At 48.9% G+C, this 13,322-nt stretch overlaps 1 protein-coding gene across 1 annotated transcript; it reads right to left on the reverse strand.

The window, feature by feature from the left end:
- Nucleotides 1-4,494: 4,494 nt before the first annotated feature.
- ATP6V0E2 (ATPase H+ transporting V0 subunit e2) lies at nucleotides 4,495-7,811 on the reverse strand. The gene is made up of 4 exons (XM_049769430.1): nucleotides 7,673-7,811; nucleotides 6,557-6,604; nucleotides 5,402-5,512; nucleotides 4,495-5,087 (listed from the first exon to the last, which is right to left on the reverse strand). The coding sequence occupies exons 1-3, from the start codon at nucleotides 7,774-7,776 to the stop codon at nucleotides 5,419-5,421; spliced, it is 246 nt and encodes an 81-aa protein (XP_049625387.1). The 5' UTR covers nucleotides 7,777-7,811; the 3' UTR covers nucleotides 4,495-5,087; nucleotides 5,402-5,418.
- Between the last annotated feature and the right edge of the window lie 5,511 nt (nucleotides 7,812-13,322).

Consider the following 13,322-nt stretch of genomic DNA (forward strand, 5'->3'; position numbering starts at 1 on the left):
AGATTCTTATTAAAGTTTTGATAAATTGGAGCACCTTAAAAAACTAAAGACTTTTAGATACAACTATCCCTATATTTTGAGGTGGCACTGAAAACACTTCACAGTATCTCAGAGTTATACTCCTACCATCCAGTGATGCTTGAGTATACCCTGAGAAGATGCAAGATTCGCTGAACTGACTCCATCTTACTGAACTTCTGACCTTTATAAACTATGTGCTGACTGGCTGAAACTAGAACTCCACTTACACAGACTTCCCCCTGAACTGCACATATTTTTCTCTCTCTCCCTGGTAACCAAGGCCAATTTGACTAAGAGCCAGTGCACTTAAGAACATGTAATCTATAACCAATTCTCATTGGTTTTGCAATCCTAGCTTTCTCCCTCCCATCTTATTTCTTCTAAAAACCCCTGCACAGACCACATAAGAATACAATTGGGCTTCTACCCAAATCCTTTATTTCTGTCTTTCAAATCTAAGATACTCCCCCCCCAATAAAACCTTATATTGCCATTGTTTCTTCACAGACAGTATATGAAAACTGGGGGCAGCTGGAAGCCAGCTGGTGAGTGTGGAATTGTTCCAAGTCCAGGGAAATATGTGTTGACACTGACAAGCAGCTTAGTTTTAATTTCTGCTAAGAACATAGAGGGTTGGAGTGATAGCACTGCAAGTATGGCATTTACCTTGCATGATTTAACCCAGGTTTGATCCCCATCTCATATGGTCTCCTGAGCCTATCAGGAATGATTTCTGAGTGCAGTCAGGAGTAATCCCTGAGTATGGTGTCTGGTGTGGCCCAGAAAAAATAAAGAACATAGCTAGTGGTAAGGTTATGCCATAATTTTAACTTGCTCGTTGGTTATGAGTGATGTGAGCTATCTCTTCATGTTCAAATGCCATTGCTAATCTTTGGTGAATTGTGTCTGTGTTCTATGCCCACTTATATGTGTATCTTTTTCTCCTTTGTTTTGTTACCCTGGGCATTTTAGAACTAGGATGTCTATTCTAGTGCCTCCCTGCTCTCTTGGGCACTGTGCTTTGAGAAGACACTCTACTTACACATAAAGTGTTGAGGATCAAACACAGTCACCCAAAAGCAAAGCAAATGCCTCCCCCACTGTATCATCTCTCCAGTCCAGCACCTGCATTTCTGCCATTACAGATCATTCCTATTTGAAGTACAGCATTCTACCCTAAAAAAAAATAATTTTGTGTTCCCAGAGTCTGGCATCAGTATTGGGTCAAAACTATCCAGAGGAGCTAGGGAGATACCCAATGGACTGAACATCTGATTTGCATGCAGTTCATTCCTGTGACCTATGTACACTGTTGAAAGTGAGCAGTGAGTTGAGAGCCACCCCTGAACACCACTAGGTATGTTAAAAAATAAACATAAAATTAAAATCAATGGGGTCGGAGTGGTGGCACAGAGCAGTAAGGTGTCTGCCTTGCCGGCACTAGTCTAGGACGGACCACGGTTAAATCCCCTGGCATCCCATATGGTCCCCCAAGCCAGGAGCAATTTCTGAGTGCATAGCCAGGAGTAACTCCTGAGCATTACCGGGTGTGGCCCCCAAAACCAAAAATAAATAAACACAAAAGAACCATGTAGGAGCTGAAGTGATAGTGCAGTGAGTAGGGTGCTAGTCTTGCACGCGGTTTGACTGGATTCAAGCCCCAGATCTCATATGGTATGCTGAGCACAGCCAAGAGTAATTATTGAGTGCAGAGCCAGGACTAAGCCCTGAGCATCACCACTTGTAGCCCCAAACTCAAAAACAATCAAAAGAACCACCTAGAGGGGGCCCTTTTTTTTTTTTTTTTTTTTTTGGTTTTTGGTTTTTGGGCCACACCCGTTTGATGCTCAGGGGTTACTCCTGCCTATGTGCTCAGAAATTGCTCCTGGCTTGGGGGGACCACATGGGACGCCGGGGGATCGAATCGAGGTCCATCCTTGCCTAGCGCTTGCAAGGCAGACACCTTACCTCTAGTGCCACCTTCCCGGCCCCTGAGGGGGCCCTTCTTGGTCCTGATTCCTGCAAGCTTGTTTTGTTCCAAGTAGCTCTTTGGAGGTTCGAAGCAAGGTGAGTGGCCTGTTAACTTGACAGTGGCCATCCACCCTCCTTCTGGTTTACAGATGTAGTGAAACTGAGAGCTTGGTCTCAAGGCTTACAAGAATATGCTGGCTCACAGGTGGGGCTAAACACAGGAAGAGCCCCAAACACTCTCACACTTCAAATGCCTTTGTTGCTAATGCTCATGCTTCTCTTCAGAGCATTCCGAATTTAATGGGGCTGGCCCCAGGGTCTTCCTGGGCAGGGCTGGCCCTGTCACCTGCAGGATCCACAATGTGTGTGCGTAACAACCAGGCCAGTAGGGTCCCTGTTTAGGGCAAAGGTCCAGATATTTGGTGGGCCCAGAGATGGGATTGTTGGGAAGCTTGAAATTTGGACTCCAGGGGCCCTTGGCAAATCACTCAGCCAACATGAGCCATGATTGGACATTATATCCATGGAGGCCATTTCTTCCAGCCTCTGGGATAACAACTAAAAGCCTCACTTAGGGTTAGAGAGATATTCCTGGGGGGTAGGGCACTTGCCTTGCATGTGGCTGACCCAGGTTTACTTCCCTGGACCCTATATGGTCCCCCAGGTACCTCCAGCAGTGATTCTTGAGCGAAGAGATAGGGCTAACCTTTGAGAATTGCTGAACATGGCAATAAATAAATAAGTAAATAAATAAATAATAAAGCCTCACTCTAAGCTCTAAAGTAGGTCCACGAGCCCAGATTTGCTTTGGTATGTGCGCGCTGTCCCTGCCCTCTGCTGGCCGGCTGCTGGGAATGCAGCTCCCGGCTCTTCAATCCAGTGATGTGACTCTTGGCTCCTGTGTTCTCTTACCTTCCCTCTGTTACCCGCAGGCTTTGCTGTGGGGCTCGCCTGGCCAATTGTAGAATTTGAGGGCATACCCTTTAGTTGTGGGCTCACACACAGGGACTGCAGTGTGACTGGAACTCACTTGCAACTCTGAGCCCTCAAAATCCAAGCATGGGGCTCATGGGGGTCCTTCAGGGGACTGAACCCTCACTTGCACTGAGGCAAGTTAGCCACTAACTGTACCACACACACCCCCTACACATATAAACTGGTTCTTCTCCTGATTGTATTGGACTTCCCCATAGCCTTCATGTGCCCTGGACACATCTTACAGGATATCCGTTCAGGCAGGACTCCCTTGCTCCTGCCAACCTCATACCCTCAGTGAGTGAGATCTTCTTTGCCTACCCACCTGTGAAAACTGCCAGTGAGGTGGCTATACTCTGCTCATTATCACCTCTACCCCATCCCGGAGAAACAAGGCCCCTGGGGCCCTCAATTAATGCTGATGACCCTAACTCTCCAGGCCACATACATCCATCTACTTGGTCCTTCCCACATGCCCCCTCCTCAGGTCTCCCAGCTATGAGATGGGGGTGTGTGTGGTGTCCAGGTTTCCTCCCTGCCTCATGGCCAACACTGAGTGGAAGCTCTTTGGTTCTTCCTTTCTAATCACTAACACACACACACACACACACACACACACACACACACACACACACACTTCATCTGTGTTCTTAAAACTACCATATCCTGTAGAGATCATTCTGAAGATTCAAAAGGGTCAATCTGGGTTCCTCCCCAGCCTTCAGGCCCTCAGGGGTCTCCCCCTACTCCCTGGCCTGGGTGTACCCTGTCCCAGGGAGGGGTGTGGCTCACAAATGTGGTGGCCCTATGGTTCAAGAATGAGGCAGATGCAGAGATGCTAGGAACCTGCTTTATTATACAGCCAAAGAGGAGCTGTGTGTGAGAGGCAGCCGGGCATCCTTAGCCTCATCTTCATCCTGCACTGGGCAATTCCAGACAGCAAGCGTAGGTGCAGTTCTGTGCCCACATCCCAGAGCCACATCTAGGACCCTACCCACCCCCATCTACCCATGGAGGAAATGGGGTGGAGTGGGTGGGAAGGGGCAGTCCTCAGCAAACTTGACCTCAGTGTCCATTTGCCTCCAAATAGTCATCAGCCCCCTCAAGAAGAGCTTCAGCTGGCAGGATGGGGCTGGGGAAGGACTGAGTGTCAGTGGGAAACTTCCAATATGAGCTGAGCAACAGGCCAGGGAAGTGGGTTAGGAGCCCCATGAGATAAACACAGCTGGGGTCAGCCAAGGATCCACCCTGGGTATAGAGCCAGCCATCCCCATCAGCACTGGGACCCCAGACTCCTGGAAGGAGTACAATCATGATTGGTGTCCTTGGGCTCCCCCTTACCTGAACCACAGCCCAGCCTGCTCCCACACATGACAGGATTGATTGCTCTACCATCTGCATTGCCATCTCTTGAGTGCCACAACTCAGGGGCCCTTGCATGAACAGTGAGGGGCTCAGGAACATCCTACACACACAACCCCCATAGCAAAAGAGGCCCAATATAGGTACCTGCAAGTTTGTATCTAGGGACGGGCAAGGGGGAGTGGATTATTTATCTATAGGGTGGAAACTGGTGTTCTAGAGCTTCCTGAAAATACCCACAAGAATGAGGAACCAGGATGGGCATACCATGCAGTTCAAAAACTGTCAGGATGACCCTCTGCTCAGGTTCCTCTTTGAAAGTTCCTATGTCAGAGTGGGGAAGAAGGGGAGATTGGACAAGCCAGAGTGGAACTGGGAATGGACTTTCCTGCCAACCCGTTGCTCCCCCCCATGTTTCACATGAGGAAATTAAGGAGGCCCCCATGTGGAGGCTCATGGTTGGGGGGGTGGTCATACAACAGGCAAGAGCAGCCCTGGCAGTGATACCTGGCTCAGAGCTTCTGGGATACCCACCCCTTCTCTCCATGTAAAGGTAGACCCCTCCCCAGACCCAGGTCAGGGGTGCACAATGGGAGTTTGGGGACTGAGCCTCAACCAGGTGATCTGGGGAAGAGTGGACCTTGGAGAAGTCAGAGGGATAGGGACAAGGGGTGCAGGAGACAGAGGGTCAGGACCAGCTTCAGGGGGGGGCCACAGAAACATCAGGGACCAGATGAGTGAGGCCAGACCGTCGGAACCTGAGGAACACATCCAGGAGATGGTTAGTACAAGTGTAGAGGGGCTCTCCCTGTGGCCCCTTCCCAGGGAGCCTCTTGGCCCTGCCTCTACCCAAAGATTTCCCATTGCTATTTCTCCACCCAGGGATGGCTCTGTACCCCTAAACCACCTCCATATTCTACAAACTGAATGATGTGGGGCAACAAGAAACCCCAGTTTCCCCTCATGTCCAGCAAGTGCTCTGCCTAGTGAATGTCTGGATTCCAACACTGGTGGTGGCCCTGCTCACCCTCTCTTCCCACCGTGGGCCTCTTCTTCCAGGTCTCTTCGGTACCTGGACTGTTGGTGTGCTCACTCCCAGAGGAAGCGCACATACCAGATGGTCTCATTCTTAAGCTGTGGTCCAAACAGAGGGTTCAGCTGAGCCAGGATAGTGATGAGCCAGCTGTTGGAGACAAAGCCTTGTAAGGCATAGAGACATATGACAGATGGACAGAAGCCTTTGCATAGGCTCTCCCATAGCCCACACAGCCTGGGGTCTGGGTACAGGGTCCCAGGTGCCAGCTGGTCTGTGGGCTGGTGTAGAGAAATTTAGCTTTGCATTTTTAGTTGGTAAATTTCTGAGACCCTGAATTGGAGCAGACTGGCTTAAAGTCATCCCTCACTGTGCCCCCAGATAGTGCTAGTCTGGAGGAGCACACCTCAGAATCATCCTTTCAGACAGAAGATGAAGGAACAACTGTAGCACGAGAGCTCATCTCTCAGCCACACGGGGGCATGACAGGGAGTGTCCCCATGACACTGAGTGCTCTGGACCTTGGCAGACAAGCACTGGGGAGAGTAGGGGGTGCTGTCTCAGTCATTATGACCAAGTTCACCTAAAGGGAGGGACACAACTTCTTATGTCTCCAGTACTGGAACCAGCAGGTTAGCCTTTGCCACCCATCATTAGTGTTTCCGTTTCTCTGTGGGTACCATGTGGCCTTCTTCAATGTACTTGCCCACCTGTAAGCCATGAGTGTGTGTGGATGCATGTACATACATTCATAGATACTTGTGAGCATGCATTATTATTATTCATACACATGAATGCATGTGTGTGTATACATGCACATGTGGCCTCCTTTCCCTTCCCTGAATGCAGATCTCCTGTTTGTAACAATCCCACCTCCTGTGTCCTGGTCATCCTCTGTACTGAGCCTCTTTGAGCCTCTCACCCAGCCCCTCTAAGCCCCAGCCCAGGAAGGGGTTGGGAAAGTTCTGCCAAGTCCCAAAAGGCAGAGAAACAGCGCTTAGAGACGGTTTTGCTCTATTAAATCCCAAACAACCTCCATGGTTTGACCATTTGAAGACTCATTGTGATGGTCATCAAGTTGTGCTTTCTGTCAATAGGACAGAGGACAATGTGAGAATGAGACAGAGTTCATAGTCAGCGTGTGAGATTCAGGACCTGGGGAAGAGAGAAGTGGAAGGAGCGAGGGATACTTACAACAAGTAGCAGCAGACAGCAGTGGCTACCAGCATGGTGATAATCACGCTGCAACAGAAAATGCGTCAGGTCAGGGCCATGGAAGCTACCCCCTGCAGAGACCGACCAAGGCCAGAGGAAGCTTCTGGAGTCACCCCACTTTCTACTGGCCTGAGCACAAGGGACAAAGTTCTACTTGAATGGGATTGTAAAACGGAAAATGAGAGTATGGCTTCCTACTGTGACTTTACATCCAAATTCCACTCCAAATCCTATCCTATCCTTCCACTCCACTATCAACCCTCAAGTCCTCCATTCTGGGGGGCCTGTTGCAGAAAAAACAGAAGGAGAGCTGCAGCCCATGGCTGTTTCTGGGAGTAAAAATGCTGAGCCCAGAGCAAAAGCTCAAGGAAGGGACAATCAGAAAACTAGAGAGCCAAGAGGAGCTAGTGACCCTGCTGTCCAGCGCTGGAGACAGAAGCAAGTCAGCAACACAATTGCGGCTGGATGTGGGCTCAGGTAACTGGGCAGACATATCCGGCTGTCCTGGAAGAGCAGAGAGAAGATCCCTCAGAGTAAAGGGCCAGGCACCCCATACCCACCAGGCTCGAAATCTCCTCTGCCAGCTCATCTAATCCTCATATGACTCAGGCATCTCCCACCTGGAAAAATTCATCAGGGGGAGGATCACTTCCTAAGTGGATCATGGGGAGAGGGTGGTGGCGTGGAGCAGAAAATCTGTTAAGGAGCCTTCCCAAGCCAGAGCCAAGCCAAAGTGAATCCAACTGGCTGTGTGGGCCAAGCAAGAAGAGTGAGGTACAAGCTGTGTCCCGGTGGTGAACCTCACAGTACCCTCTAACGCGGACGTCTCTACCACCCCACCCAGAGTAAGGAGAAACTGAGGCCTGTCATTTGCCCAAGAACTCAGCTGGTGTCAGCGAGCAAACGCTGGAGAGTTTTGCTGCTTTGCAAGAGGGAGCCCCTCAGCTCTCCACCGCAAATGCATCTCATCTCCCTGCTCACTTGCAGGCTCAGGGCTGGTGACTGCACTGAGGGTGGGATTGCCCAACGAGCCCATTTGGGCTGGCAGCGGGGCGGCGGGATCCGCAGGGAGAAGGAGCTGCAGGAGCCTCTTACCCGCGGTTGGGGCCTTTGGGCACGAACCAGGGCCCAGCGAGGCCAATGATGCCCCAGAATGTCGTGAAGATGATGACCGGGAGCGCGAAGGAATGAGCTGTCATGGCGAGTCGCGAGGTGCAAGGCCACGACCAGGGTAGATGCAAAGCGCAGAAGGTTGGAGCGGTGATGCTCCGGGCACGCGCAGATGCACCGCGGCGGAAGCTCGGGAGCACCAGGTACCAGCGGTTGATGCTCGGGTTGCAGGTGTCTGGCCTTGCGCATGCGCAGAAGGGCTGAGTCGCGGAGACGAACGCTGGGCGGGCCCAACCGCGCAGGCGCGGAGGGGAGGGTGGACTCGGAGGAATCAGCCACAGAGAGCTCTGATCTGCTTCTTCAAAGTAAGTTCGAATTTTGGAGGAGACAGAGGACAGAGGCCTATATGCAGAGCGGCCACAAAGAGCTCCAATCAGCTTCTCCAAAGTTCGAATTCGGAGGAAACAGGATAGAGGCCTGTATGCAGATAGATCATTTTATTTGGAGAGCAAAGGGCTGCAAGACCTTTTGAGGGAGGCGAGGTCACCCTCAAGAGCCTTTAGCTCTTAAGACAATCATATTGAGGCACTGAACTAGAAATAGCACCCTTGAGCTCATCCTGATCCTAGAGACTGAAGCAGGAGGTGCAGCTCTGGAGAAACTGGATACTGACTTGGTCAGTGCATCAGTGCTGGACCAGGATCTGTGTCAGTAGACCCTGGGAAGTAGGGGTGGGGCACAGCACAACCACTCTGGATCAGCAGCTTCAGGCCTGAGGCCACACTCGCCTTGCCCCCCCCCCCCAGTTGCAATGCACCAGCTGTCTAAACACCGGTTTGAACGAGTGCCTCCCCTGACTACTGGCCCTTGCAGTAGGACTGCAAGAGCCATCTAACCTGGTGGACAAACCTAGAGACCTTTTTTGACTCTTTTTAATGATTTCCAGTAATTCAAGGGAGCAGAGTCTGACTTCTATGGATGTGACTACCTGATTCTCATTTACCCACTTTCCCATGCCCCGCAGCAATAATAGCTCGCCCCGGAATCTACAGCTATGCCTGACTCCATAGTCCTACTGCTGTTCCACCTCCCAATCCATTTTTGTGAAAGATTTCCCAGCCACCTGGGCATTCCTCCTTCCCTCAGCATGGAAGCTCATTTCTCTGGTTCTCAGAACCTCCTGCCTTTCTTAGTTGCCCTTCTCCATCGCTCCTTCTCCCCATATTATTACATAGAAGTATGATTACATACAAACACATTGGTCATTCATAAACATACACAGTATCTGTTTCTATGTACTAAGAATATATGGAAAGCCTCAGATAGAAAATGCATGTTCTGTTGTCAAGAAAAATCAGCAGGAAAGTGGCAGGCATCTGTAATATAAATGCATCATAGAAATTGTGCCTAGGGTGTGGGGAGAGAAGTGGGTGGTGATTTCCAGGGGCAAAACAGATAGTGTCAGGCCTCAAGAATATGGATTTTGGGAGGGGGAGTTGGACCACACAGAGAGGTGCTCAGGAATTACTCCGGGTGGGGATCATATGGATGGTGAGGATCAAACCTAGGTCTTCTGGGTACAAGATAAGCACCCTACCCACTGTTCTATCACTCTGGTACTAGGGATGTGGATTTTACACACTTACTCTATGCTTTACTCATATCTAAGGTGAGACTAGGTAGTGTTCTCTGTACCCACACATTAGACCAGGGGTGGCGAACTTGCGGCTCTCGAGCCGCATGCGGTTCCCGGCCAAAATGAATGCGTCTCTGCCTCTTCTCATAATTTTGTATACTGTGGCTCTTTGCCAAGTTTGGATTTTTGTTCTGCTGCTTCTGAGGAGGGACCTCTGAGGAGAGATCTCCGAGCGTGTCCCCCCGTCTCCCATCCCTCGGAAACAACTGCACGGGCCAGCGAGCGGGGGGACCCGTGTGTCACATATTGTGTCACATCTGGCCATTAGTTCTGAGTGTGGAGGACGCAGCATACCCTCACCATCACTGCAGGATTTTTACCCTCACTCAAAATGGCAAAATGCAATATGTGTTTCATATATTATTGTTAAAATTATACGCTTTTGTGTGAGTGTTTGTCTGTTTTGGCAGGTCACTGCGTGGTGTGGCTCTCTGACTCTCACAGTTTAAAATTTTGGCTCTTTGTGTCAAACTTGTTCGCCACCCCTGCATTAGACTTTTATGAACCATTCATTCCAAAGACAACTTCTCACATGCTATGAAATGGGGTTGCTCCAGTGTTTAGCTGGAGCTACATCAGAGCAAATCAACCACCTATAGAAACGTGAGAACTGTGGATAGTGTTGAGGGCTGGCAAAGAAGTAAACAGGATCATGAGAATGTAACTAACAGAAATCAGTCTTTGATCTCAATTCATCATGCTGCCAGTGACGAGAGACCACACACCCAATTCAATGGGCCAAGAATGTCTTTACTTAATAAGCATCCCAAAGGATCCAAAAGAAACACCCATGCCAGTCTCCAACTCTCTTGGCTTGAAGCCCTTAAAAAAGACCCGTTAGGGGGCCGGGCGGTGGCGCTAAAGGTAAGGTGCCTGCCTTACCTGCGCTAGCCTAGGACGGACCGTGGTTCGATCCCCCGGCGTCCCATATGGTCCCCCAAGCCAGGAGCGACTTCTGAGCGCATAGCCAGGAGTAACCCCTGAGCGTCACCGGGTGTGGTCCAAAAACCAAAAAAAAAAAAAAAAAAGACCCGTTAGGGGCCGGAGAGATAGCATGGAGGTAAGGCATTTGCCTTTTATGCAGAAGGACGGTGGTTCAAATCCTGGCATCCCATATGGTCCGCTGTGCCTGCCAGTGGCGATTTCTGAGCATAGAGCTAGGAGTAACCCCTGAGTGCTGCCAGGTGTGACCGGCAAAACAAAAACAAACAAAAAAATGACCCTTTAAAAGCACCAGGTCTTCCACGCAGGCTGTCACTCTCATATGGATATATGGCCTCAGACACTGGTGCTCTTTTTCCAACTTGATGAGTCATTCCCTCTTCTAGGTAAGAATACTGAGGCCCTCAGTATTTTTTGTAATGTTTTTGGCCACACCCAACATCGTTTTGAGATGATGTTATCAAGATATCAATATATTAAGATTCAGGAAAGCTGATTGTGTAAATCAGGATGAGCTAAAAACGAAAGTTGGAGGGGCTAGAGCAACAGCATAGTGGGTAAGGCGTTTGCCTTGCATGCAGCCAATGACATCTTATATGTCCTTCCTAAGCACTGTAAGAGTAATTCCTGAGTGCAGACCCAGGAGTAAGCCCTGAGTACCGCTGAGTGTAACACCCCCCCCCTCCCAAATCTTTAAAGTTGGAAGGCGATGTGAGAAAGCCTCAAGTTCTCCTTCTGTCCTTTTCAGGCAGGTGATGCAGCCAGGTCACAGCCCTTATCCAATGTGCCCCAAGGCTGCACAGCAGCTTGCGAAAGAATAGCAACTGGCCACAGGAAAACACATAAACAGAGTCATAAGATTAGCAGGTGTATGTAGGAATAGCTTCAGAGATGGGTGTGAATGCATGCAGGGATGTCTTTAAGGGTGTGGCTTTAAGAATTTAAAATGAGGTTTAAGCTGGTGGACATTATGGGCAAATTGACACTTTAGTTGGATTAGTCCTCATCTAGAAATACAGGATGAAAAGACGAAGAGGAGATCAGATTCTATAAATATACATTCACTCTTTTCTTGTCTTCAGTTAAGGTATAAAGCTCAAGTAATAATGTTCACAGATATTATTCAATTTATAATACACATGGGTATAATAACTATTACCATTAATGCACAAATAATGGTGGCCAGAGCAATAGCACAGCCGGTAGGGTGTTTGCCTGGCAAACAATCCCTTCCCAGGCAGGCCTTCCTCAAGCCAGTAAAGGACCATATTCACCCCATCATTGCTTCCAGGCTACCCTCTACCCTAGCGGCCTGGACTGAGGATGACACCGCCCTCTCCTGGAAGTCCCGGGAAGGAGCTGGAACTCCTGGAGCGGCAGCAGCAGGGACCAACGTCGCACCGCTAGACACGCTTTACGGCAGTAAAGCCGCAGCGCATTACGGGAAGTGTAGTTCGGCTTGGCCCGCCCCTCTCCAGGCTGCTATTGGCTCCCGGAATTAGAAATTCTGATTGGATGCGTTGGCTACTAGGTAACGTCTCCCACAATGCTCTCTTGCATCCTGCAGTTAAGGAAAAGCACTCGGATTGGGCAATGGCTTCTTGTTCTTAGTTCTCTCACCTTTATTAGAAAAGTGTCGATCCTGAAGGTTCTAGACCCGTTTAATCAAAGGGGGGACACTACTTTCATTGATTCATTCATTCAGAAAACAAAATTGGTTGCCTGCCTGGACCCAGCATTTATTCAAGGTTCGAGAATTTTTAAAGTTGATTGAAATAAAAATCATGCCTTTGGGGATCAAATAATATACAACTGGGAAGTTATTTTCCTTGCACGCAGCTGACCCATGATCGATCCCCAGCATCCTGTATGATCCCCTGAGCACCGTCAAGAATGATTCCTGAATGCAGAGCCAGGTGTAAGTAACCCCTGAGCATGCAGGATGTGGCCCAAAAGAAACAAAATTATGCCCTCAAAGAACTCATAGGAATTAGTCCAGGAAGAAAGGTGATAAAAGTGATAACATGCGGCGAAAGAGGGGTAAAACCAATATATTATTTATTGCCTTTGAATGATGAGTGAAGGATGTTCTTTCGAAGTGGTTCAAATTGGACTTAAAACAGGTAAGAGTGAGCCAGGTAAAAGAGAAGAGACATGTCCCCCAGCCATTCATATGTTGAAACTCTCACTCCATTTCAAGTGCGTGTCATGAAGGGATCCTAAAAATTCTTTTAGGAAGAGAAGCAGAGAGTTTGCTCTCCCCTCCCACATGAAAAGCCTTCAGAAAGGAGAGGAAGCCAGGAAGAGTTCTACATCACCAATCAGGCATGCGACCCAACTTCCAGCATTCTGGCTGTAATAAAAGTAATTACGTGGCTTAGTCAACCTGTCCTATGGCATTTCATATGGCAGCCCATACCAAGGAAGTAAAAGAAAAGGTTAGGACAGGCAACTGGCCACAGGAAACCACATAAATAGAGGCATATGATTAGCAAGTATATGTAGGAATGGCTTCAGAGATGGGTGTGAATGTGTGCAGGGATGTCTTTAAGGGTGTGGCTTTAAGAATTTGAAACGAGGTTTAAGCTGGTGGACATTATGGGCAAATTGACACTTTAGTTGGATTAGTCCTCATCTAGAAATACAGAGTGAAGAGACTGGAAGAGAAGATCAGATCCTATAAATATATATTCACTCTTTTCTTGTCTTCAGTTAAGGTATAAAACTCAAGTAATGATGTTCACAGGTATTCAAAAATACACATTGGATATATACACACATATAATATAGACACATATAATGCACATGGATATAATAAGTATAACCATTAAAGCACAAATAATGGGGGCCAGAGCAATAGCACAGCGGGTAGGGTGTTTACCCGGTACAAGGTTGACCCTGACTCAATCCCCTGTATCTGATATGGTCCCCTGAGCCTGCCAGGAGTAACTTCTGAGCACAGAGCCAGGAGTAAACCCTGAGTGCACCACCAGGTGT

This window comes from Suncus etruscus, chromosome 1, assembly GCF_024139225.1.
Source record: "Suncus etruscus isolate mSunEtr1 chromosome 1, mSunEtr1.pri.cur, whole genome shotgun sequence".
NCBI classification, from domain to species: Eukaryota; Metazoa; Chordata; class Mammalia; order Eulipotyphla; family Soricidae; genus Suncus; species Suncus etruscus.

Excerpts from the sequence above, each read along its gene's own strand:
- ATP6V0E2 (XM_049769430.1), bottom strand. The coding sequence starts at position 7,776 with ATGACAGCTCATTCCTTCGCGCTCCCGGTCATCATCTTCACGACATTC. Across the intron at positions 6,605-7,672 it reads CCCAAAGGCCCCAACCGCGG|CGTGATTATCACCATGCTGG; the intron begins GTAAGAGGCTCC and ends TTTCTGTTGCAG. Across the intron at positions 5,513-6,556 it reads GCTGTCTGCTGCTACTTGTT|CTGGCTCATCACTATCCTGG; the intron begins GTAAGTATCCCT and ends TGTCTCCAACAG.